Consider the following 25914-nt stretch of genomic DNA (forward strand, 5'->3'; position numbering starts at 1 on the left):
TTCTGATGAAGTAGAAAGCTTATTTAGTTGCATCAGACAACTTAGAGGTAGCTGCAAGTGTTACACAGGCCGTACATAACAACTGGACTCGTTAGAGCATCTCTCGCGGGAAATGTAGCACCCGGTACGCCTGCAGTGACTGGACGGCAACATCTAACTCAACAGGGAAACGTACTAGCTCAACAATTACGCGGATGAACCGGCAGCAACGAATCCAAGTTAGCAAGACATTTTCAAACACAACTGGAGAGCATCGAAAAGAAAGCCGAAGGAGCACCATGTTCTTCTATGTCGAGTGCTGCAATGGCATATATTGGAGAGTATTTGGTCAGAGCTGTCGAAGACTACATTTCATGTCAAGACCGTCTTGATAAAATAAGTAGAATCCATAGTCCACCTTCACTAACGTCATTAATAAAAATCAGAGACAGAGGTCGTCTCAGATATCCAAAGCCAAGTTTTGTTTCACTGCTGATGAAACTGGGGCAAGTAACGGACGAAATGATATCGGTAACGCTGGGCAGTCCAACAATAGCACAAACATTAACCGAAATACTGTCGCGACATGTTGCGAAAAATCCTATTCTAGAGTGTGGGAAAAGTGATCACCCTGAGGAACTAAGCAGAAAATTACTGCAGACGTTTCTGCGCCCCTTTGTCCCACCATCTACGCTAATGGCATGACAGATGAGTATCGCCGGGTCGCTGCTTGTTACTGTGCGGTAGTAAAAATATCTAGTGCAGATCTTATAACATTTTAAATGCCAGACATGAATTTCAACAGTTATGTGTGTTATCTGAAATGAAAATCCACGGTTGAATTGAACTCCCAGGGGTAAAAGGTGAACATTTATTATTTTCTACTTCGTTCTGCTCAGTAACGTGTATCATATACAGGAAGTATAGTGTAGAGGTAAGATGAGGTGGTGTACCAACGCTGCAGTGGTCAAGGCGCGCTCTGCCAGCAGGACACTGATTCTGAAGAGAGCATTGACAGTAAGCAGGCTTTGTATTACTTGTAGGCTAAAGTCAACCATGTCAATCCAGAATAACCGAACCTCTGACAACAAACACACTTACAAAAGTACCTCATTTATTTTTCACGTATGAATTATTATGTCACAATAATAAATAACAAGATATTTTTATATCAAGACCGACAGAGGAGCGGCAATGGGTGCACCGGTATCTGTACCTCACGCAGCATATATCTCTCCGGAGACAGGGGCTCACACGGATAACCAGGGAGCGGCGGGCTCAGTAAAGTCACAGAAATAGTCTCTTGGCAAAAAATAGAGTTTAAATCTGTTGGTAGACCGATTGCCCATTTCTTAACATAACATTTGAAAAGAAAATAGTGGTTAGACTTACGTAAGACTGAGCAGCATTCTCACGTGATACCTAGCTTGATTACGGATACCTTGAAATGCAAACGCTTTTCTACGCCCCTCACAAATAGCCACTGACATTACCAGATGTAACTCCTCCCATTCAGGGGACCACATCCAGAAAGACTGCCATTAAGTTTCCTTGCGTGTGGACTCAATATTTGAGGAACGTCGGTGGCCCGCCCATGTGCATGTAGTTCTCCTGCAGCAGCCCTGATGAACGCTCTTCCGTTACTGCTCGTAGTCTTGTGGATATGGAGTGCCCAGGGTCTCCATATCCCGACCGCCGTGCGGTTCATCAAGGACTTCCTCGACTTTAGCAACAAAGCCGCTCCACCGTCACGTGTGAACGCTTTCGTGTGCTGGGGAAATGGTAAGTACTTCACTTGGTCTTCTGATACCCATTACTGATCTGGATTTAAGGCAGTCGCCCAGGTGGCAGATTCCCCGTCTGTTGCCTTGCTAGCCTTCTCTGAAATGATTGCAAAGAAATTGGAAATTTATTGAATATATCACTTGGTAAGTTATTCCAATCCCATACCCCCTTGCTACAAACGAATATTTGTCTCAATTTGTCCTCCTGAATTCAAACTTTGTCTCCATATTGTGATCTTTCCTACTTTTCAAGACACCATTCAAACTTATTCGTCCGTGCGGTTAGAATCGCACGGCTGTCAGCTTGCATCCGGGAGATAGTGGGTTCGAATCCCGCTGTCGGCGGCCCTGAAGATGGTTTTCCGTGGTTACCCATTTTCACACCAGGCAAATGCTGCGGCAGTACCTTAATTAAGGCAACGGTTGCTTCCTTCCCAGTCCTAGCGCTTTCCTGTCCCATCGACGCCATAAGACCCATCTGTGTCGGTGCAATCAAATAATAATAATAATAATAATAATAATAATAATAATAATAATAATAATAATAATGTTGCCATTAATGCATTCACGGCCCGTACTTATAGACATGATACTGTATATGCTTTTGAGCTTATGCCGTGTCAAGAAAATAAGGTTAAATTCTAAACGTCTCGCAGAAAACTGTGCTCTACTGAACCCATAATTGTACGATGAAAAAAATAATTCCAAATATTTATTTCAGCTACAAACAACTATTTTGAGAGAAGCCATGTTTTTTTTATTTCAAGAGCCTCTCTGTCTCGTGGGAACGAACTCTCCGTGACAAGCGAGCCGCGATCTCGTGAAATGCCGGAATACTTCGGTGGACCTCGAGTAACGAATAATTTGTCAATTTCGAGAAATCCTCCATAACGAGAGATTTTGGTGACATGGTAAATCCAGGAATAAAGGATCTAAATTATGTATAAACCGAATGTGAAGATAGAATCCCCAGGGTAAATACAAATGCAGTTAAGCCTGGAGGAAAGTTTGCGTCATGTCCGCGGATCGGCGACACATGGCGAGGTCATTTCCTGAAGAAAATGCCGCGAAACTCCAGGGCAGAAATAATTCATTTCGCCCGTTGCAATTATGGGAAAAATATAAAATTAACACCATAATGAATTGTAAATCTGTCCGAAGTTATGGAATAAATTTCAAGAAAATTGTCTCAGTGGATGTGGAATTAGCAGATTGCATAACCGAGCCTCTTGGAGAGGGTGGCGTCCCTCCCAGAGGGTATATCAGAAACCCTCTCCACCTATTTTACACATTCTGTCTGATGGTCTGAACGGCGAAGCCCACGTCACTCGTCTGCAAGAAACTGCGGGGTTTTGCTCTCAAAGTAACTTGTTACATATTCATGTCAAAGGTTCAAGCAGAATATTAAAGTGGACGGTGAAATTTTCCTGAACTGCCGCCGATAAAATCTTTGAAGGTTTAGAGATTTGGTTGAAATACGTAGGTGAGTTTCTCTCCGTATTACAAGTGCATGTGTGTTTGATATTTGTAAAAGGGAAGTCTGAAGGTTACCAGTGAGGTCTGATTTTCTTATCCGTTGGGAACACCTGGCCAGCAGTAGCGTAAACTAAAGCAGGGTCCTGGAAAAACTGTGGCAGTCGCCATTTGAGAAGCTTGCTCGTCGCATGTTAAACGCAAAGAAAGTGCGGTATTTGCTGTGTTAATCGACACCTAGTGTAAAAATCTATAGCTTAAGTTATATATATATAAGAATATGATGTCAAATGTAGCCATTGAAGGCTAAGCACGAGGCTAGCTGGCTAAATGCAGCCAGAATCCAGGATGACGATTATGATTACAGGTCTGTAACTATATTTTTATCAATGTTGTAGTTAGAATTTGTTTGTCCCAATAAATTTTCAGTGCGTACCTCAAATTTAATAATGATCAGGAGAATGTATTACATTTCTGGTCGTATTGTGAAACTCTTCAGGGCTGTAAAATTCACGTCGAGAAAGTACAAAATGCGAAGTTTAAATAATGTGTTAATATTCTTTGAGATGTTGTTCAAATTGAGTAAAATTAGGAAGGTGGTAACGATCATGTAGTCGTGGTGAATGTCTTAAATTCGAATATCGTATGAGTTCAGAATTTTTTGTCGAAATAATAATAATAATAATAATAATAATAATAATAATAATAATAATAATAATAATAATAATAATAATAATAATAATATTTAGCGCGGGATAAAATTTTTCTATGTTAAAAGTGTATTTAACAGTTATGTTCAATAAGGTTTGCGTGTTTCTCGAAATCCAGTGAAGTCTGATAAAGTTATATTTATTCATGGGAAGTTAAATTTTGTGATATCCTGTATGTCGGTGATATAGGAAATCACAGTGTGTTGTTGTATTCCTGAGGTCCGAAAGTTGTAGTAAAATAAATGAAAAAGTTTTTTTTATAAAAGTTGTTTGTTACGAGAGGATTGAGGTTTGAAAAGTCTTGAAGCAGAAGAAATGGATTGTGTCAGAATGATATGTTGAGATAAGAGTTGTATAGATGTTGAAGGCAGAGGAAGCCTGTATTTCATGTGTAATGCCGCCGTGAGAGGCGATGAGGATGAATTTTTGAGACAGGCTATATTCGCTGATGGCGAAGAATTTTTGAGACAGGCTGTATATTAAATGTGATATTTCTGAGGCAGGCTGTAGTATATTCCGCTTACAATCTGGAACCGCTGACCGGGTGAAGGTTGGTTCGAGATGAGTATTGTGTGATGCACAGTAAGATTTCAAGTTAAGATCCCCAGTGAAAAATAAATTTCTGTTGATTATTGTAGCTCTTGGCAGATAAATCCAAGTGACTAGTTTACGTAAAGTCAGCATAATGAATATTATATTATACGACCTCAAGAGTAGAAGAGCATTCTGAACACACGGTTGGTGTTATTTGAATGTAATGACAAATTTCCACTCAGAAAATTTCATAAATTACGAGACGATAATTTATCATAAAATCGGAAACGTTGTAGGATGAGATATTGAACGTTCTTAAAGCGATAGTTTGGCTGTGTAGATTCAGTGAATTTTGCTTCACTGTATAATTTATGGATATGGATGTTTGGAATAGTTTGGGTCTCACCCTAGAATTATAGTGTGGTTTTTTGCGGTGGTGATGATTACTGTTTTGGCGATATTCCCCTAATGTTAAACGTATGTTGAAAATCATCATTATTTTTCCAAACTTCATTGTGTATGTCGAGATCGTGTTTGAGTTCTGGATTGCTTGCCACGCGTTATTTATTTTCAATTTCACGTTTTATTAACAAGATGGGTACTTTGTTGCATTTCCGGACTTGCGTTCATTCTGTGGCAAGATTTGTTTCATTGTGTGATATTAGTTTCGACAAGATTTACAGCTAAAATATCAAAGAGTGTGTTCGAAGTTACGATTTCGCCTGACGTGCTAGAGGAAGCGTAGACAACCCAGTTTCCGTTCGACAATAAATTTAGGACGTCACGTTATCCTAGGAGTATACTGAAGATGAGACGTCCTAGTTCACGCTCAACGATAGGTTTAGGAAGGTGTGTGTGCGTACATAGAGGTTAGTGTTAGGGTGTGCAGACATTAGGTAGGCCCGACGATAGGTTTAGGGTGTCGGCTGAATATACTCAAGTCTTAGATTAGATGTTTTTGCGAAGTGACTTGAGCGATGGTAGTGTCCGCAGTAGTGTATGCAATGCGAAGGGTGTTAGCTAAGTAATATTGAGGCCATGTTTTGGCACAGCCCTTACTAGCTGGAAGGTGTTTACCTAAGATTATGGAACCACTAGTGGCATGAACGTGAGGGTTGTCCAATATTTGGTACTGAGCTAACGGTGATTGAATATTTATTGCAGTGTGCCACGCCTGTTTGAGTTCATTGGACTTCAGTATTTTATTTTATTTACGGACTTATTTGTTTTGTCGTTCTGACGTCCGTTTGCTTTGCTTGTGTGCGTGTTGACACTCAGCTTGTTTGTGTGAGACTTGAGTTACGAATGCGGGTTCGATTCGTCAGCCGGGAATATATTTCATTTTTCAATTTATTTCATTCTTTCATTTAAAATATGTAGTTGAGTGTGGTCGATTAATAACTTTGTAGTTAGCTTGTTGGGACAAACAATAAGTAGATGGATCTGTAATGGTAGTCGTTGTTGTAAAGGAAAGGATTCCTATATTTTTATTTTATTTTACCATGTGGACTTGTAATTTTATTAAGCGTAACGTAACCGTTTATAACCTGAAAGTTGGTTTTGTAAGAATATTTTTACTTTTTATTTAACTTCAGTGTTTGGCATTTCTTCTAAATGCGTGACGAATAAGTGTTTCCTGCATTTCGCAGTTTTTTTCCTTCAGAACGACGTAACGTAAGGTCCTCTCGGATCGTGTTGTTGTTGGTTACTTCTGAACAGCTGTTTGGGTGATGCACGTTTCAGCATCGGGATTATTTTATAACTTAAAGGTGTCACGAGATGACAATACATGGTGGAAATTTATTTTCAATTGCGAATGCTGCTGTTAACTTGTAGTGAACACCATGCTTTCCAGTAGTATTTCGCAACGTATCCAAAGCAACTGATAGTCAATTTGGTTCGATTAAGGGTCCGTTCGGCGGGTGTTTCCATATCCGACATGGTATTTGACTGGTGGATAACCTTAATTAAGGGTAAATCTGGAACTCTCTTTGTTGAAGGTCAGATTTTCCACGGATCGTGTGAATTAATTCTCAGTTATCGTTTGGATCAATGGGTGCCCGATTTTCAGGTTACTTTTCATTTTTCTAGTTTCAGCTGTCCACTAATCTGTGATATTTCTACCTTTCTCCGAAGAAAATTCTTCGATACTGTAACTAATAAAACTAACGCCATGCAATGTGACTGCGTCTGAAACATGGAATAATTATTTTTTTCTTGATCAAGGATGTTATATAATTTTTTTTTGTGCAGTTAATTGATTCAATAAAAGTTAATAAGCACATATTTGCTCCTCATTTCAAGTAGTTAGGCTCTCTTCTGAACCCCATCGTTTGGTGAAGATGGTGACCGAAATATTCCCGCTACGACCCCAAGATTTAAGTTTCGATATTGCTCTACTGCAGCAGCTGTGGCCGACCAACGATGGAATGGTGAGTTCAAGGTTTCACTACGTCCTCAGAAGAAATGTCGACTGACACGAGAAAGGCTTCTTAAACAATGGCACTTTGAAATTTGGCCTTATAATAGAAGTGGAATGGTACGTTCATTCGCCACCAGATGGCTCCCCGGACGTGGCACAACGCTAGCCTTCGAAGCGGAAGCTGACCGAACCATCACAGTCAGACTAAGAGGTTCACATAACGTGTTTGCGTAACATACAATAGACAGGTGTATGATATAGACACAACCCTGGAATGAAACATCTGGCGATGAGGAACGTACGAAATTTAAATCAACTCTGAGGCGAAATAACGATAGTGAAGGGACAGGGAAGGGAACTACCTACGTAAATCCTTAATGGTTGGCAACCAGGTATTACTTAATTGATAGCCAGTGTTCCTGTTGAAATTGTTAGGATTTCTACGTATTTCCACAGCTTCTGGACCTGTAGTGTCTAGTGTGGGTAAGAGCTCGAGCATCTTGGAACATGACATCACGACCCGACGATAGAGCGTGCTCAGCTATTGTTTATTTGTCTGGTTTGTTGAGACGAATATTACGTTCATGTTCCTTGATACGGGTACCAATGGACCGGCATGTTTGGCCGATGTATACCTTACCGCAAGTACAGGGAATTTCGTATAACCCAGGATGTAAAAGTGGGGACAATTTGTCCTTCTTTTTACTCAGAAACTGAGCAATTTTAGTGACGGTGCCAAACACGGTTTTCACATTGTGTTTGCAGAGGGCGTTGGCAATTCGATCTGTGGTGTTGTGAATGTACGGCAAGTAGGCAGTTCCTTTCACTTCTTCCTTCTGTGAGCTTTGCTTGGTCGTTTCTCTGGGAATCTATGAATCTGCAAATCGCTGTAACCATAACCCCTTAACGTGACTTTGAGCGTGTCCATCTCCAACTGGACACACGAGTGGTGGAGTCACGTGAGCTCAGTCTGTAAACAGGCTCTGACAATATAGCCGAGATGTTATTCTTGTACTCGTCAGTGTCCATAACCACTGTCGCATTACCCTTATCAGCTGAGAGAATGGTCAGTTCAGAATCATCTCTAACTTCCTTTAGAGCTCTCCTTTCGCCTCTTGTTAAATTGGGTGTTTCTTCTGAGGACGCAGAGCACAGTTTTCTGCGAAACGTTAAGAATTTCACCTTATTTCCTTGACACGGCATAAGCCCAAAGCCTATACAGTATCATGTCAATAAATATAATGTTTAGGAGCATTTGGTTTCAACAAATGGTACGCCTCATCACCAATGGAGACATAAGGCGTTCTCGTATTTGAACTCGGGAGAAATTTGTCAGCAGGAATATTTAGTGCGAGCTGTACCATTAATTTGTAAAGCTTCAGAAATGTCCACCATCATTCTGTTCTGTGTATGCTTCCATTTCAATAAAAATTAATTTACAGTTGGCATCACTAAGTGCCTGCAGAACAATGTAAAGGTATTGTTTATATCTGAAATACGTTTTCAACTGAAACATGTATTTAAATCGACTATGCCCTTCGTCAATTGCACCTAGTTCGAAAACATACGATAAAATGATTCCACAATCTCCTTAATTCCTCGCCATTGGGTGGTTTCATGTGCAATTTGCCAGAACATATGTATTCAAGATGTGCTGCACATAGCCTACCGAAAGGCCTGGTGCAGTCTTTAAGGTTGACACCCATGAGCAACCTGCGCGTCAGCGAGGATAGACCCTTACCCAACATTAAATTTGACGATGGAGGAATCTCCGAAAGAAGGTGGCCCTGTCGGGAAACTGAGGTCCCTCGAACCAGTAAGCCATGGAGATGGGCAATTATATTACTAAGACACATTATCACACCCACTCTAAACAACAACCGTTTGGCATTAGCATGCAACGTATCAAGGAAACAAGATTTGTAAATTATCAGTTAAGTAATAAAAATTAGGCTTCGCTTATTAACCAAAGTATTAATTTGGAAAAGGCTATAGGTTATAAAATGTTTAAAAAAATCGCGCTGAAAAGTAAGATTTTGCAATTGAATGACGAAAAAGAATAAAAGAGCCACTCATGATTTTTTAGCATTAAATGTGATTCTATCTCCAGCTCACGATCAAATCGACTGCTCTCCGTTGTGCCACAATAAACTGACAAGTGTCAACTTTGCTAACAATAAAACCTGTATAAAATGCTGGGGTGGTAGCGCCCGTCTGTGAAGATGGGACCCTACCAGGAAGAAATATCACGTCTCGAGGCAGAGTTAGACCGCGGGACCATGCGAACCAGCCAGACACGGAGCCTGACAAACAGATAATTGGTCACAGTATTTGTAATGAATATAACCTTTGAGCCCAATTCAGCAGTAATCAAACAATAAGCGAATAACAACGTGCTACCATAAAATCATAAGTAGAAGTCCGAAAAAATCCCATCCACCCCTATCTATTATGTCACATGGTCTGTCTTGACCTGTGTCAGTTGTTTCGTATCTCATCATGCCAGTCAAGATAGAGTAATTGACTCTATTCGGACGTATCTGGCTGTCACTTGTCAAAGCTTCACCACACGGCACAAAAACTGTGCTTTCCTTCCCATCAGGATATTTCGCGATTTCATTTCCTTGTTTCACACAAAGTGTCTTGTGTTTATAACTTGAAAACAATTGTCCATGTGTGTTTCAAGCATTCTCTTTGTCCACAGTGGTAACCTGTAAATTCAGCAAGTTGATGGTTCTACAAAAAATCACCTTTCTCTCTGGGAATTGCTTAATCAAGAGAGCTCTGGAGCATTAAGTTACTCAAGACATCCATGTATTAATTCTACAACCTTCTGAATATCTTGTGGTCATAGGAGGTTATGACAAATCCAGAGTTATATGGATTGTGCTGATTAAAGAGAACCTTGGAACACTGACTCACCAAGGACTAATTATTGTTGAAGTTATCTCGTGGTAATAAGACGATGCGACAAACTTAGCCAGCAGTACAGTCACAGTGGTGATAAACATCGTGTCAAGTTGTCAGCTTATGCGCAATACTCAGACCACAATACAGAAAAAACATGGCTGCCGTGCTGGGCCAAAGCTGGCATGGCGAGGAATGGTCGTGAGAATATTGTAGTACGAAAATCTTCATCGAAGGTTTTCAACAAATTTAGCATTTGATAAAATAATAATTTTAAGGTCGCACTGAAGGTTTGGGTGACGGAAGGAGAGGAAAGGGAGGGTAGCGGCCTTGGTTTTAATTAAGATAGGACCCCGGCATTTGTCTGGTGTTATAAAGAGAAATCATGGAAAACCATCTTCAGGGTTGCCGACAGCGGAGTTCGAACTCACTATCTCGCGAATCCAAGCTCGCAGCTGCGTGGCCCTAACCGCAAGGCCAACTCGCTCTGTATCTAGGAGAGTAAGATACTTTAAGCGGATTTTAAAAGCATTACACCGAGTGATGGCCGCGCGGTCAGGGTTGAGTAGCTGTGAGCTCGCATTCGGAGGACGTAAGGGGTTAGAATCCCACCATTCACCAAAATATTGAACTTGACTAAAACTAGCAGTTCGTTGCCTGCTTTTGAAGTTTCTTGGCAATTTCTTTTCATATTTTCTTTTCATTTGAGATCCTATAATTGTTGATAAAAATAGTGGCCAGAAATTTTACACACTCCTTTATAACTTTTGTCAAAGGGACAACACACTTCCACACATCACTTTATTTACACTGTACGTCACAACACTCAATAGCGCAGTACCCTGACCAGTACAGATATCAACAACACTGACGCGCGCCCTTCACTCGAGTCCAATGATCTGACTCGCTCACTGACTTGACAACTCGATATTTATACTATTCGATCAACCATCTAGAATGATCGACTTCTGGAAGAGTTCTTACAACACTCTAATGAAACACACTCGAAACATCGATCGACCAGCTAATCGAATGTTCATTCAATATTTAAAAATGTACATGGAAATATCTACAACATTCATAATGTCTCTACATGTATCTAGATAATAAAACCTTACAGTAAGTTTCCAGAACCCTTCAAATACACCAAATTATAGCACAATAAGTCTAACATACGAGCATTATGGAATTTTCTACCGCTTTCCACGATATAGATTGAGGTTAAACAATACGTATTTGAGGTTATACAATTTTATACTACATATTTACAGAGGAACCATATACTAGTCATGCATTAAATAAACTATAATTAAAATATATTAACCATACTAATTGAAGGTTTTACACCAATTACGATGTCGTACCTGTGACCGGTTAAATGAGGCTAAACACGGCTTTATTTTCAGAAAGGTCCCAAAAATAAAGACTCTGTCACTCATTTCAATACTACTCTTTATAACTACCAAGCTGACTTACCAGAATTTTTACAGATACTCCACCTCGTCTTGTTCTTAAAATTCTAATATCAACTGCTGGTAAAGCGATAATTTTAAAATACACTTGCACATCTAAATCACTCGTCACTTTCATATCAGTCACTACTGATCTGCATTTAGGCCAGTCGCCCAGGTGGCTGATTCCCTATCTGTTGTTTTCCTAACCTTTTCTTAAATGATTGCAAATAAATTGGATACTTATTGAACATCTTCTTTTGTAAGTTATTCCAATCCCTAACTCCCCTTTCTATAAACGAATATTTGCCCCAGTTTGACCTCTTGAATTGCAACTTTATCTTCATATTGTCATCTTTCCTACTTTTAAAGGCACCACTAAAACCTATTCGTCTACTAATGTCATTCCACGCCATCTCTCCACTGACAGTTCGGAACATACCACTTAGTCGAGCAGCTTGTCTCCTTTCTCCCAAGTCTTCCCAGCCCAAACTTTGCAACTTTGTTGTTACGGTTCGCTGCTCTTTTGTCTAAAATCACCCGGAACAAATCGAGCTGCTTTTATTTGGATTTTTTCTAGTTCATGAACCAAGTAATCCTGGTGTAGGTCAAATACACTGGAACCATACTCTAGTTGGGGTCTTACCAGAGACTTATAACCTCTCTCCTTTACATCCTTACTACATCCCCTAAACACCCTCATAACCATGTGCAGAGATCTGTACCCTTCATTTACAATCCCATTTATGTGATTACCCCAATGAAGATCTTCCCTTATATTAACACCCAGATACTTACAATGATCCCCAAAAGGAACTTTCACCCCATCAACACAGTAATTAAAACTGAGAGGACTTTTCCTATTTGTGAAACTCACAACCTGACTTTTAACCCCGTTTATCAACATACCATTGCCTGCTGTCCATCTCACAATATTTTCGAGGTCACGCTGCAGTTGCTCACAATCTTGTAACTTATTTATTACTCTATACAGAATAACATCATCCGCAGAAACACTTATCTCCGACTCCACTTCTTTAGTCTTATCATTTATAATTATATATAAGAAAACATGCCGGCCCCGTGGTGTTGGGATAGCGTGCCTGCCCCTTACCCGGAGGCCCCGGGTTCGATTACCGGTCAGGTCAGGGTTTTTTACCTGGATCTGAGGGCTGGTTTGAGGTCCACTCAGCCTACGTGATTACAATTGAGGATCTATCTGATGGTGAGATGGCGGCCCCGATCTAGAAAGCCAAGAATAACGGCCGAAAGGATCTGTCGTGCTGACCACACGGCACCTCATAATCTGGAGGCCTTCTGGCTGAGCAGCAGGCGCTTGGTAGGCCATAGGGTTTGCGGGGTATAAGAAAACATAAAGGTCCAATAATACTGCCTTGAAGAATTCCCCTCTTAATTATTACAGGGTCAGATAAAGCTTCACCTTCTCTAATTCTCTGAGATCTATTTTCTAGAAATATAGCCACCCATTCAATCACTCTTTTCTCTAGTCCAATTGCACTCTTTTTTGCCAGTGGTCTCCCATGGTCCACCCTATCAAATGCTTTAGACAGTTCAATCGCGATACAGTCTATTTGACCTCATGAATCCAGGATATTTGCTATATCTTGCTGGAATCCTACAAGTTGAGCTTCAGTGGAATAACCTTTCCTAAAACCGAACTGCCTTCTGTCGAACCAGTTATTAATTTCACAAACATGTATAATGTAATTAGAAAGAATGTTTTCCCAATGCTTACATGCAACGCATGTTAAACTGACTGGCCTGTAATTTTCAGCTTTATGTCTATCATCCTTTCCTTTATACACAGGGGCTACTATAGCAACTCTCCATTCATCTGGTATAGCAGGTCTTGAGAACAATATAACCTTTGGCTATTACGTTGAATGGACTCGTATTTTTGTCATAAAAGAATGAAAATATATGTCTTTATCTTCTTCAAACCAACGTTTTAATGCTTCCTCGTCTCTCAGTGGCAGATGCTTTAGGGCACTTTCTTCCTCGAGATAAATAAATGTAATGCGAAAGCTCATTGTAGAATACGCTCAGGTGACAATTTAAGATATTTTCTAGGGATGCAAATAAGTTAATTATCATCAACGGGAAACATAATATCTTTGTGGACGATAAACTTTGAGTCAAAATATTTTATGTCTTAAATTATCAAAAATCCTTTGTATTTCAGTCGATGAACTCGTTAATTGCTACCTCGTTTTAAAGTTCTTTTCCACCTTCAATCGTTCTCGTATACCGTTAGAGTCCCAAATCCGATATTATAATTGAAGTAAAAATATTTCTAAAAAAGCGTTCCTTTACTTTAAGCACACTTTGTTGATTGTAAATCCTCCACAGTTTCTTTATGTCCAAGTTTGGAGGAAAGTACACCCGGACTTTCTTTAGCTCTGATTGACTGTATAAATGTCCTTACAGCTTTTCCTTTTTTCTGAATTAATTTTACTTCTTCTATCTCTACCTCTGTTCTCCACAGGAATTGTACCACCCGAAATGTGTGATCTTTACAGTACACCCTGTACTCGGTCTTTCTTCAGGCCTAGGCATTTTAAAAATGTTTCTCTGCAAACAGGAATTAGGGATCCAGTTATTGAATCGCATATGTGGTAACTGTAGGCTACATCTCTCCTTGTTCCATTCGTTTTCTTTGCTTTGACCACAGTACAGTGTATGAGAATGAAATAATGCTGTTGAATATTATTTCGGGAACTGTAATATACCTCGTGAAATTTCTTCATGTCACGCATTCGTACCTGAGTGCACTTGAGCTTCGTCGAACTGTGTGCACATGTTGGCAGTTCGGGAAGAACCTTGGCAAAATACCTTTCTCTCTTCTTTACGTTCCGCTTCCACGTTTCTGGCTGCCTAATTCGTTTCCTTGATTCATGAGGAGCCATACTGATTGTGGTCTGACATTATATATATCAAAAACTCACTTTAAAATCCTTCGGTTTAATCTTGTTATCAACAAAAAGCCAGCATTGTAGATGAACAAGATGCCCATGAATGGCTCGAATCGCTTCCGTCACAATCCTCGTGACTACTTTCATGCTCGATCAATGGCTAACTATCTATAGCGGCTTTTGAACCTAAGTGTATGTATTAAAGTTGGTTTTGAACCTCACTCTAATTTTTAAATGTCTAAACCTACTGGAAAATGGTGCATTTTGCTCCTAAAGGTACTCAATTCATATGCTCATGAGAAAAGCGAACCGGGGTGTGCAATAAACGCAATATCGAAAAAAAAAGTTGCCATAGAGGGTTTTGAATCTAGACTATTAATATAGTCAATAACATTGGTGTGAGTTGTTCATTAAAATTCTTGATGACAAAGTTCGTGGAAACTAACAGTTGCATTCGTAAAATCGTAAGATGAACGTTGATGTGAATAACAACTTTTGATTTAATTATATCTTGATAAAAGATCCTTAAGATCTTATTCTTTTAAATTGTATTTGAATGAACGCTTCAATATTCCAAGTCAGCACAGGGCCGAAGCAGTGAATAATGTTCTGTTTCCTCCGATCCGAGGAAGAGGACTCGCCTCTGTAGATGTATGCGTCTATCTTAAATATTCGCTGCTTGATTTTATAGTCAATAAAGGTTTTTATCTCAAATGAAGCTGTTAAAGCTTGTTACATGTAATAATATATTAATGCAACTAAGAAAATTCGTAGGTTTGATTTTGACGATTTTGACGAGAAAATCTGGATAATCTCCTTCAGTGAACTGTGCCATAGATCTCAGGTGTACGGGAGAAATTTGCTTATCGTGCTTTTAGAAACACGACAAAAAGAATTCTAATGTTCTAAATAAATCGCATGTTGCTAAATAGCACATTATTTCCCATTAACTTATATTTTAGCCATTATTGCTTTATTCACATTTGTATCACATTTGGTTATTAAAGGTCGAACTCGCTCTAAGAACTATTCAGACTGTACCTATGTCATACATAACAATGTTTTGAAATTCTCAGCATAATGTTTGAGCTTTCTTTCAATAAATGGGGAAGCTCCCAAATCTTTGCATTACTATATCCATTGCCGTACTCACCATCCATTTCACCTGTTTTTTCTTCGCTACAAAATACGAAAGACTTCGTTCGCTAAAATTGAACACACAACCACGCATTCTTCAGCAAGTAACTCGTCCATGGACTATTTCATTCCTTCCATGTGAACGGATCACGCATGAACCGATGTGGAGCAATCATGAAAGCGTGTCCCACCCCTTAGGAACGCGCCTCACATCGGTGGACGACATGGAAGATTATGGGTGTTTATTCGAGTCACCTAAAGAAAACATCACAAGTCGAACGTCATAAAATGCAGCTCACTGGCTCAAAGCATGAATAATTACACACCGAAAGTAGCTTTATCGCGCACCGGTAATTATATTATAAGTTTATTCCCAACTAGCTGATGTACCCGTGCTTCGCTACAGAATTCTACATTGTATATAGAATTGTAGGTTAGGTGGTGTTCACGTGTGAGCGAGATTGTATTAAATTGCATAGCTCTTAACGTTACCCTAGAAACGCGACGGAGAAATCACCAAACGTATTTTCTCATATGAAGACTGCGTTAGGGAATTTTCATTGTAATGGTGGGCCAGCTTGCCTCCCATCAGTCACAGTCAGGTTGGGGAATTTCATTATAATGGCAGACACTCACTCTCCACCTGCCTTTTTACATCCTCAGAAATACCGTCTTAGTGGTTTTCCCAACTAAAATGAACATAGGACATTACAATGACGTCAGTAGGAATTGAGCGAGTAAAAGCAATGATTTCACATGAAATACTCGATCAAATGAAAATCCACACATTTTCTCACTTTTAACGAACAGTACTGCGCTGCCGATCTAACAGTCCAAAGTTCCAGAGCTGGAATGACCAGGCCGCAGACAGCTCTGATCCGTGAACACTCAGACTTTTTTCAGTGGGCGGGATCGAATAGTGCAGAGTCCCAGGTCAAAAACTATGTCCTTTTACTGATCTGTTTCCTAGGAGTACCCGATGAGTCGGAAAATCTCAATTCATTACACTGGCGACGGAAAATCTATCTGACTTGGAGGCAATTTTTCCTCGAAGCCAGAGGAGAAACCCCCTCTTGCCTGCTAATTTTGAATAAAATGAATGTAGAATTTAATGAAAGTGGAGAGGAAGAAGCTCTTTTTTAAGAAACGGCTCTTTAGAGGGTTGAATTTTGAGTTATTTAGTGAATTGTGGTGCTATAATTTGGAATATGCCTAAATTGTAATTCTAGACCTGGTCATACTACTACTACTACTACTACTATTACTACTACTGCTGCTGCTGCTGCTAAGTGAGCCTCTGCCTTAAGAGTGCACACTGCCCATTCAAAACAGCGCATCAGAGTAGGGATCGAATAGCTGGAATACTATGATGAACTAGTGTGTTGCGTACCAGCAGATGGCTAAATGGTTAGCGTGGTGACCTTTGGTCACAGGGGTTCCGGGTTCGATTCCCGTCAGGGTTGGGAATTTTAACCATAATTGGTTAATTTATCTGGCATGGGGGCTGGGTGTATGTGTCGTCTTCATCATGTCATCCTCATCACGGTGCTCAGGTCGCTTACGGGGGTCTAATCAAAAAGACCTGCATCTGGCGAGCCGAACTTGTCCTCGGAGACTCCCGGCACTAAAATCCATACGCCACTTCATTCAGTTCGGTATAAAAAATTGTGTGAACCAGAGGAATGGCTCCCCAGCTATTTCCCGCCAATATTCAGGCAGCTGTTATACTGAAAAATTTTAATATTACTTATCTAGACTGGTGCTATGCGGAATATTGAACAGTTTATCGTCGCCATAAGACCTATCTGTGTCGGTGCGACGTAAAGCCCCTAGCAAAAATTGAACAATTTCGTGCATCGCCATGTTGTGGGCGCTTTAGCTTCGAATGCATGGTTAGTGCGTGGTAATATTTACAGTCCTTTGCATGTTTTCGATTTGAATCATGCCTGTTAGTGGATCTGTTTTAGTACTGTATGTGACGGAGTGATAATATACTGTCAAATAATTTTTCAAGGAATAGGGGAAGTGATCTATTACGGTAGTTACATCGATCGGCAATATTAGGCCTTAAGTTAAGCCTCACGTATGGAATGGAAAGATATTCACGAGGGTGAATTCGTGAGCAACCTTAATTTGCACAGACTGCTCTCAGAAGGGATCTGGTATTCCTTTCCACATGTGAGTAGAAATTGAACTGTTATAAAATAACTTTCAATTAACGTAATGGAGTACTAAGCAGGTTATAGGGTGGTTGATTCAGAGAGCGCATGAAATTTAGAATGTTTAGGGTTTTCTTCTTTTTCTTGTTTACCTTTCTCCAATTCGACGGATAAGACTACATATTTTTCATAGGGACAGTGTACCGGTATTACAAATCCGTAAGATATGATTGATAAAGCTTGATAAAACCGTTTTCATTTTAGGGTAAGGTATTGCTTCAAATTATTATCAATTATTTGAAAAATGATTTATTACCTAGTTTAGATGTCTTAAGTTATCCATTTTTCAAACTTGCTTTATAATAAAAGAGTACAATCTGATAATATAAATTCTTAATAAAGCTCATTAGAATCTTGTGAATCCTTGTATGCATTAGAAAACGTTAATCAAAATAACTCTTCGCTTATGATATTAATCTTTTTGCAAGAGCTTTACTTTCAGCTTAATTTATATTATTTCTGGTGTAAGTCATGGTACTGTTATTATAGACAAATTAGAACGCACTTTCAAATTTGTGCTTAGATAATGTTAATTCAAATTGAGTTTGTAAAAGCAGTAATACAGGTATTTAAGAAGATAATATTACGAGGAGGGTTTTACATCTTAAATTATAACATTCTTACGTAAGCCTACACCACTCAGAGAAACTCAAGCTAACCCTAGACATTTATTTCATTTTAAGAAATACATAATAGAAGCAGACTAGCAACAGTGTCAGGCAGCATTTACCTAAATCCAAACCACACAGAAATTATAATTTAGCTTCTACTCATCCAATTACGTTATTTCATATGCAAACCAAACCAAACCTCATGGCACAACAGGCCGAAAGGGTATGGCCTACCAAGCGACCGCTGCTCAGCCTGAAGACCTTCAGATTACGAGGTGTCATGTGGTCAGCACGACAAATCCGCTCGGCCGTTATCTCACCGTCAGATAGCTCCGCAATTGCAATCATGTAGGCTGAGTGGACCTCGAAGCAGCCCTCAGATCCAGATAGAAATCTCTGACCAGGACGAGGATTGAACCGGGGGCCTCCGGGTAGGAGGTAGGAACGTTGCCCCTACACGGCGGAGCCGGCATTTCATTTCCAGAAAATGATAAATGATGTATCTGATTATTTTTAGAAATATTTCTGCAGTCATGTACATTTTGCTATAATGACTTATCAGAGAGGAATCATAAGCTACGTACCTCTCATAGAAAGCTTTTATTTCACAGGTTTCCTTTTTGTATATTGAAGATTATTGCTATCGGTACAGGAGTTTGTAAATAATTAATTAATGCGTTCTCCAGTCATTGTAGAGACAGGCAATTCTTATCTTTCGACGTGCAATCATACTTAAGTTGTAGACTGCTTTTTGAACCTGTCTTCATATCTTCAATAAACCTAATGTGTAGAGCCTAGGTTTCAATTACATGTGTCTGTTTCAAATGTTCAAACATATCAGTTACAAACATGATCCTTATTAATTCCATACTACGATATCCTCGTCAAGCTTAAGAGTGCCCACAACATGGCGGTACACGCATGGACATGTCTTCCCCAGTCACACGCTTCTGCGCAGCCAGCGGTGTGGGACATTGGTTATACTCGGTACGCAGCAGTAATCCCAGCTATCGGAGATGAATGGCAGAATAAGAGACAAAGAACATCACAACAAACAATGGTCAATGTAATGTTATGCGCTTTCAGTATTGTAGGCCTTCACTTCAGTAAGTTTCCTTCCGACTCTGAAATAGGCCTACCACTCTTATCATAGCCGGTACGGTAAAACTGAATAAAACATAAATGGCCGGAAATTGTATTCTCTATAACTTTTACTGTGTAGTACTTTTCGATAGGACCAATAACATAGGTATTGAGAAATTAAATTTTAGGCGCCTTCCCCTAAACTACAATTTCTTACAGGGCGAATAAAATTGTTTTTAGCTTAGATTGCAGTTTCTTATTCCCCGACTCTATATACCGACTTTCATTAAATTCTGTTAGCCCATTTTCTCGTGGCTCGCCGTTGATATGGACTTGGCAACAAAAATTTAAATTCATGAATATCTGTGATATCAAAGCCGGTACGGTAACAATGTATGACATAAATGATCGGAAATTTAATTCTATATAACTTTAGTTATGTAGTATTTATCGATAGGGCCACTAACAATATAAATATTTGAGAATTCAATTTTAGGCCTTCCCCTAAACTACCATTTCACTCAGCGTGAATAAAATGATTTATAGCCTAGATTGTAGTGGCTCATCCCCCGACTTTACATACCGATTTTCATTAAATTCTCTTCTTCTCGTGATGTGTGTACATACATACAAACCTACAGACAGATAGACAGACAGACATACAGACAGAAATTACGGAAAAGTAAAAGGTGCATTTCCTTGTTACTATGGATATTACCGATATAGAAATACCATTCTTTTCAAATTCTGAGCAACGTGCAGACAAAACTCTTATTTTAAATATATAGATTGTATTTTCAGTGGGTAAATAACGAAGGGAGAATTAATTTTTCAACGTCAGGTTGAAACAGACATTATTAAAATATTTCACATATGAACTCGGCCAGCAAATAAGATAAATAAATGTCAACAAATAATATTACTATGTCTCGATTTTTAGGTTTTAGCCTATTTTTCCTCACTATTTAATTAACAGATTGCTTTATATACAGAGTGTTTCAAAAATGGGGGTCATGATTTCAGGTATGTATTTGTAATATGCAGACAAACAAAATAATTCATTACAACATGTGTCCGGAAATGCTTGAGTCCCGAGTTATGGCCTTCACAACACTGAACTTCACCGGAACGTTTTTCTTCCGCAGGTCATTGTCATTACAGAAGATGTTCTTAATGTCCACCTCCTGCTTGAATACGGACCTCACATCGATGTCCCTTCTTCTCCGTTCCTCTCCCTTCTTTATCCCCTTCCCCTCCTCCCTCTATTACTCCTTTGTTTCCATTGCCTGCTTCGTACAGCAAGTGAGTGCTTCTTCTACATCAGACATTAGATATACTATATATTTCACTCTAGAGGCGAGTCTCATAATTATTTTTTCTCTTTTTTTAAAATTTATTTTCTGTTTGTCTATTCATTCCTAATTCGGGCTATCATTTCCAGATTTACTTCTTCGCCTGAGGTCCTAAGTCCACTTAAAGACATATTATGACAACATGATCATAACCATAATTTTTGTTATGATATACGTATTTTAATGTTTTAGTTATCACATGATTTGTTTAATTTTTATTTGGCTGAAGATGGCCACTAAGTGGCTGAAACTAGTCCCAAGACTGACATAATATTACTTACTTGACATATTGTATCGTATAATTGCACTTCAGTATGGAATAAAGATGAAATTTATAGGTTATGAAAATGCAAACGGTCTCTCGCAACACCGCCACACACTGCTCACAAAGGTGCTGCACAAAATTATTGAAAAATAGTTACTGCAGTGAAAATTGATACCGAGATATCACTTTTAGTTACAAAATTACTTTCTTGGTGTGTTGTGCACTTGAGATTGTAATAAGCATAAATCTTGCTGACGATTTAAGTTTTGGCACTCACTTTCTCGACTATGATGTATGATGTCAGTAAGAAGTTGTTGTAGTAACAATGAGTCAACTGTGTTTCGAACGAGCGCTCTTTCGGGGAAATTAATAATAGACTATGGTTATCAGTTGTGCTGTTTGACATTTCTCAAACTTTATTTGAAATGTTTTTTATTTAATTTATTACCGTATGTTCGTATAACTTTGTGTGTTGTAATAGAATACTAGTATCGGTTACAGAGTATAATTCTGCAGTTAATGAAAAATAAGAGCAATTAAAGGTAAGCACGAACACCTAAGTGGTTTTATGGTTAGCAGTTGAGCAGCTTAGCCGTTAAATGTGGGAGGCAGTCAAATAAAATGTATTAAACATTATTTTAATATATTTTTTTAATTTATGATATTTGTTCGTGTCGTCGACCTCTGCAGATCTTTTGCCAAGACTTTTACCATGTGATAGGAAGCCGGTGTAAGTGGAATTGCGGAAGTGTAGAGTGTTGATTGTGAGTTAAGGACGACACAAACACCCAGTCCCCAGACCAGAGGTATTAATAATTTATAATCAAAAAACCCTGAGGCGGCCGGGAATGGATCCTGGGGCCGCCGGGTTTAACATTACTCGTACCTGGTGTAATTATATTAGTTATTCATAAGTTTTACCTTTTATTAGAAGGGTGAGCGTATCGTATTCGCCACGGCCCTGAAATACAGGCACAATAATCTTAAACTCTCTGCTCTACACAAGTAAACAGTATTGGTAGTAGTTTTAGTTTACTACTACATCATTGCACTACGATAAATTGGAGACCTTGCCAGGACTGTTGGCCGCGACCATAATTTGTTATCTCTTAGGAGTTACAGGGACGGTTCCATATCCATAGTGAATGTATTTGAATATATAATACGCTTGCCCGTATTAGCCGCGAGAATTTCCTGTTGTTGCAAAAAGTATTATTTCTCTTATATAACACATGTTGAATAATGGTGTCTGGTACAGGAGCGTAGCGAGCAGTAGGGGAAGGAGGGGGCGGTTACCATGGAAATTTGACCTACTTGACTTAATTCCTGTTGTTCCTTGAGGAACATAGGTCATCAACAAAGCATCTCCAGCTGATTCTGTTGCCAGGCAACCTCTTCACCTCTCTCCAGGTCTTGCCTTCTTCCTTTGCCTCCATGTGTACAGATCTTCGCCACGTTTGTTTGGGCCTTCCTCTCCTCCTTTTACCCTGCGAGTTCCAATCCAGTGCCTCTCTCTCAATGGCTTCATTTCCTTTCCTCAACGTATGCCCTATCCATTTCCGTTTATCTGTACGGCCTTCTCGGTTTCACCCGTCCTTCTCCATAGTTCATGACTGGAGATTACTTCCGGCCAGTAGATGTTTAGAATTTTCCTTAAATAGCGGTTGACAAAGGTCTGCAACTTGGAGGTAATCACGTTAGTCACTTTCCAAGTCTCGGACCCATACAGTAGAACAGCCTTGACATTACTTCGGAAAATGCGAAGTTTGGTCCTGATAGATATTTTGTTGTTCTTCCATACCGGATAGAGCCGAACAAAGGCACCATTTGCTTTTTGTATACGTTGAGAAACATCCTGTACTGCTCCTCCATCTTTGGTAACTACACTGCCCAAGTAGGTGAAACTATCCACATCCTCTATAGGTTCATCGCTGAAGACAAATGGGTCTAGTTTGTTGGTGTTCATCCTTAGGGCCTTGGTCTTCTTTGAGTTAATCGTTAGTCCCACCTTTTTTCCTTCTTTTACCAAGTCTTCAATCTTTGATTGCATTTCACCATGTGCCTCAGACAGGAGACACACATCGTCAGCGAAGTCTAGGTCTTCTAACCTATTTGCCAATCCCCACTGGATACCACGTTTCACATTTCGCGTTACATTCCGCATTACCGCATCAATCACCACCAGAAACATGGTTGGCGATTGTATACAACCTTGACGTACTGCTGAACGTACAGATATAGGCTCAGATACACGGTCCTCATGAATGACCCTGCATGTATAATCACGGTATGTTTCTTGAATGAGGTTGTAATTTGTGATGGCACTCCATACCGCTGCACTTCCTTCGAATCAAAAGGCTTTTTCGAAGTCGATGAACACTGCATAGAGGCGAGATGACCATTCAGCACACTGCTCCAGGATTATCCTCAAGGTGTTTATTTGGTCTACACACGAGCGATTCGATCGAAAATCTGCCTGTTCCCGTCGGAGCCTCAAGTTGATACTCCTTAATTCCGTTTAGCAGAACCCTGGTGAAGACTGCTGGGGAGTGAAAGAAGCTTAATGCCCCTCCAATTGTTACAGTTTTACGTATCGCCCCTCTTTGGCAACTTCACCAGCACCCACATCTCCAATACCATGGAAATTTAACAAAATGAAAATAAACAGGAACTGACCACAGACATAAGCAACAGATCTGTTGAAGCCTTTGCTTTAGATTGCAATCTGAACAGACCATTCGCTGTAAAACTGTTGACCTCGATCGTACTATATTTTAATGTAAGATTGTGTAGTGTACTGCAATCCGAATGTCAACACTTGTATCAGTGGCCTTACATTGTGTTCTATCATCATCTCCCTCCTCGCTACGCTACTCTCTATGGACCGAAACTTCAGATGTGTTTCTTATCCAACTCAATATTCCAACATCTCCCAGTTTCCATGAAATCAGACCCCTGCGATGTTCGATTTGTGTACGGCAATTTGTAATTTTATTTGACGAAAACGGTTATTACTTTGTCTTAGATCAGGAAACCATATTTTTATCCCTGACGTCGAATAGTTCACCTTCACAGTTCTATGCTCCGATCCTGTCCTTATAGAATAAGATTTTATAGTCAGATTTGCAGGGCCCGTTGAACGCTCCCCAAACCTGAATTTTGAATTACCATCGAAGAAGAAGTATGAACAGAAATGTAATATTGCTGAAATCAGGATGCAGGGGAGGGAGCTTCATTCCAGTGGCCTGTACGCAACTTTCCACTGATCCAGTCAATGAATCAGTCGATTAGTCACGACTGGTGGCAAATTCTCTATCAATGGTTTTATTTAGATGATTTCAAGTGAAGATTTACATAGGCTTTTATTTAGATGATTTCCCTTGGTAAATTAATTCAATCCCCGATTTCTTTTCCTATAATGAATATTTGCCCCAATTTGTCTTCTTGAATTCTAATTCCAAAAGGGAGAGTTAGTTATGCTGATTGTAATACGAGGGCTATGCAGAAGATTTTAGCAGAGTGTGAGAAAAAGTTATTTGCAAAACAACAATTGCAACTTTTCAGAATAGTAGTATAATTGGACAGTTCTGCCGCCACCACCTCCTCCGGCTCCCAGAGGCCACCTCCACCACCACCACAGCCAGAGGCCTCCCAGAGGCCTCCTCCACCACCACCACAGCCAGAGGCCTCCCAGAGGTCTCCTCCACCACCCGCGGGAAATTTGAATTTGTAAACAAAGCCACGTGCTTTTTGAAAGCTGTCATCGACGACAACGCATCGCTAACCTCAGTACTGCCATCTTGACGGGCCTAAACCTCAGTAGTACCAACTTAACCTAACTAGCGCGAGGTAAACAAATCCACGTGTTTTTCACAGCCACGTGCTTTTTGACAGACAACAACGCATCGCTAACCTCAGTACTGCCATCTTGACGGGCCTAAACCTCAGTAGTACCAACTTAACCTAACTAGCGCGAGATAAACAAATCCACGTGTTTTTGACAGCCATGTGCTTTTTTGACAGCTGTCATCCGCCATCTTTAAACCACGGAGCACTGTGCTGCCCTCTTTATCGCAGTAGCTGCAAATTCGTCACCTGTCATCCGCAGTGCTGCCATCATGGCGGGCCTAAACATTAGTGCTACCAACTTAACCTCACTAGCGCGAGATAAACAAATCCACGTGCTTTTTTGACAGCTGTGATCCGCCATCTTTAATCTATAGAGCACAGTGCTGCCCTCTTTAGCTACTTACCTTTGAAATGTGGTGGCGGATAATTTGAAAAATGCTTTTTGACAGCAGCCATCTTTGAGCACAGTGCTGCCCTCTTTGTGGTGGCGGGATATTCCACGTGCTCTTGTTTGGAAACAAACTCACGTGCTTTTTTCTGACAGCTGTCATCCGACATCTTGCATCACAAACCCCAGTGCTGCACTCTTTAGCTAGATGCCTTTGAAATGTGTTGGCGGCAATTTGAAAAATTCTATGTGCTCTTGTTTGAAAACAAAGCTACGTGCTTTTTGACAGCTGTCATCCACCATCTTTAATCAATAGAGCACTGTGCTGCTATCATGCTGCTATCAGCTTCATCGGGAACAAAATAAAAAGAGCTCAACCATATTCAAGGGAACACTGATTTATGTTTAAAAAGTACACCTCAGCGAGAGATTTTTAATTCCCCCTTGTTGTCTGGACCTGCTGCGAGTTCTGTTACTAAGCACAAACTTCAAGATAAAGAGAGGCAAGATCATGATTATGATAATAAGGATAATGATGTTGATCAAAACAGTAGTAAAGGGAAAGTAGAAGAAGAAGAAGAAAATTCATTGCCTTTACAGCTTGATGATTTTACTTCATTTCCTAAGCCTACTACACGTTCTGTCGCAGTGCAAATATCTCAAGAAGAGATGCAAGGTAAAGAAGAAGGAAATTTCAACGGTTCATCGCTATCGAAACAAGTTAAGTTTGTACCTAGAAACGCTACTGCTGAAGCACGTATTACATCAAAACAAGTCCCTACACATCAACTGTCTGCATATAGACTCCAAGTTCACA

At 39.8% G+C, this 25914-nt stretch overlaps 1 protein-coding gene across 1 annotated transcript in view; it reads left to right on the plus strand.

The window, feature by feature from the left end:
* Positions 1 to 1604: 1604 nt before the first annotated feature.
* LOC136875451 (ionotropic receptor 75a-like) overlaps positions 1605 to 25914 on the plus strand; it is a 120999-nt gene continuing 96689 nt past the window's right edge. The window contains exon 1 of the mRNA XM_067149001.2: positions 1605 to 1761. Within this exon, the coding sequence (XP_067005102.2) occupies positions 1605 to 1761 (157 nt within the window). The remainder of the gene's footprint in view (positions 1762 to 25914) is intronic.

The sequence above is a fragment of the Anabrus simplex genome, chromosome 6, assembly GCF_040414725.1.
Source record: "Anabrus simplex isolate iqAnaSimp1 chromosome 6, ASM4041472v1, whole genome shotgun sequence".
Taxonomy (NCBI): domain Eukaryota; kingdom Metazoa; phylum Arthropoda; class Insecta; order Orthoptera; family Tettigoniidae; genus Anabrus; species Anabrus simplex.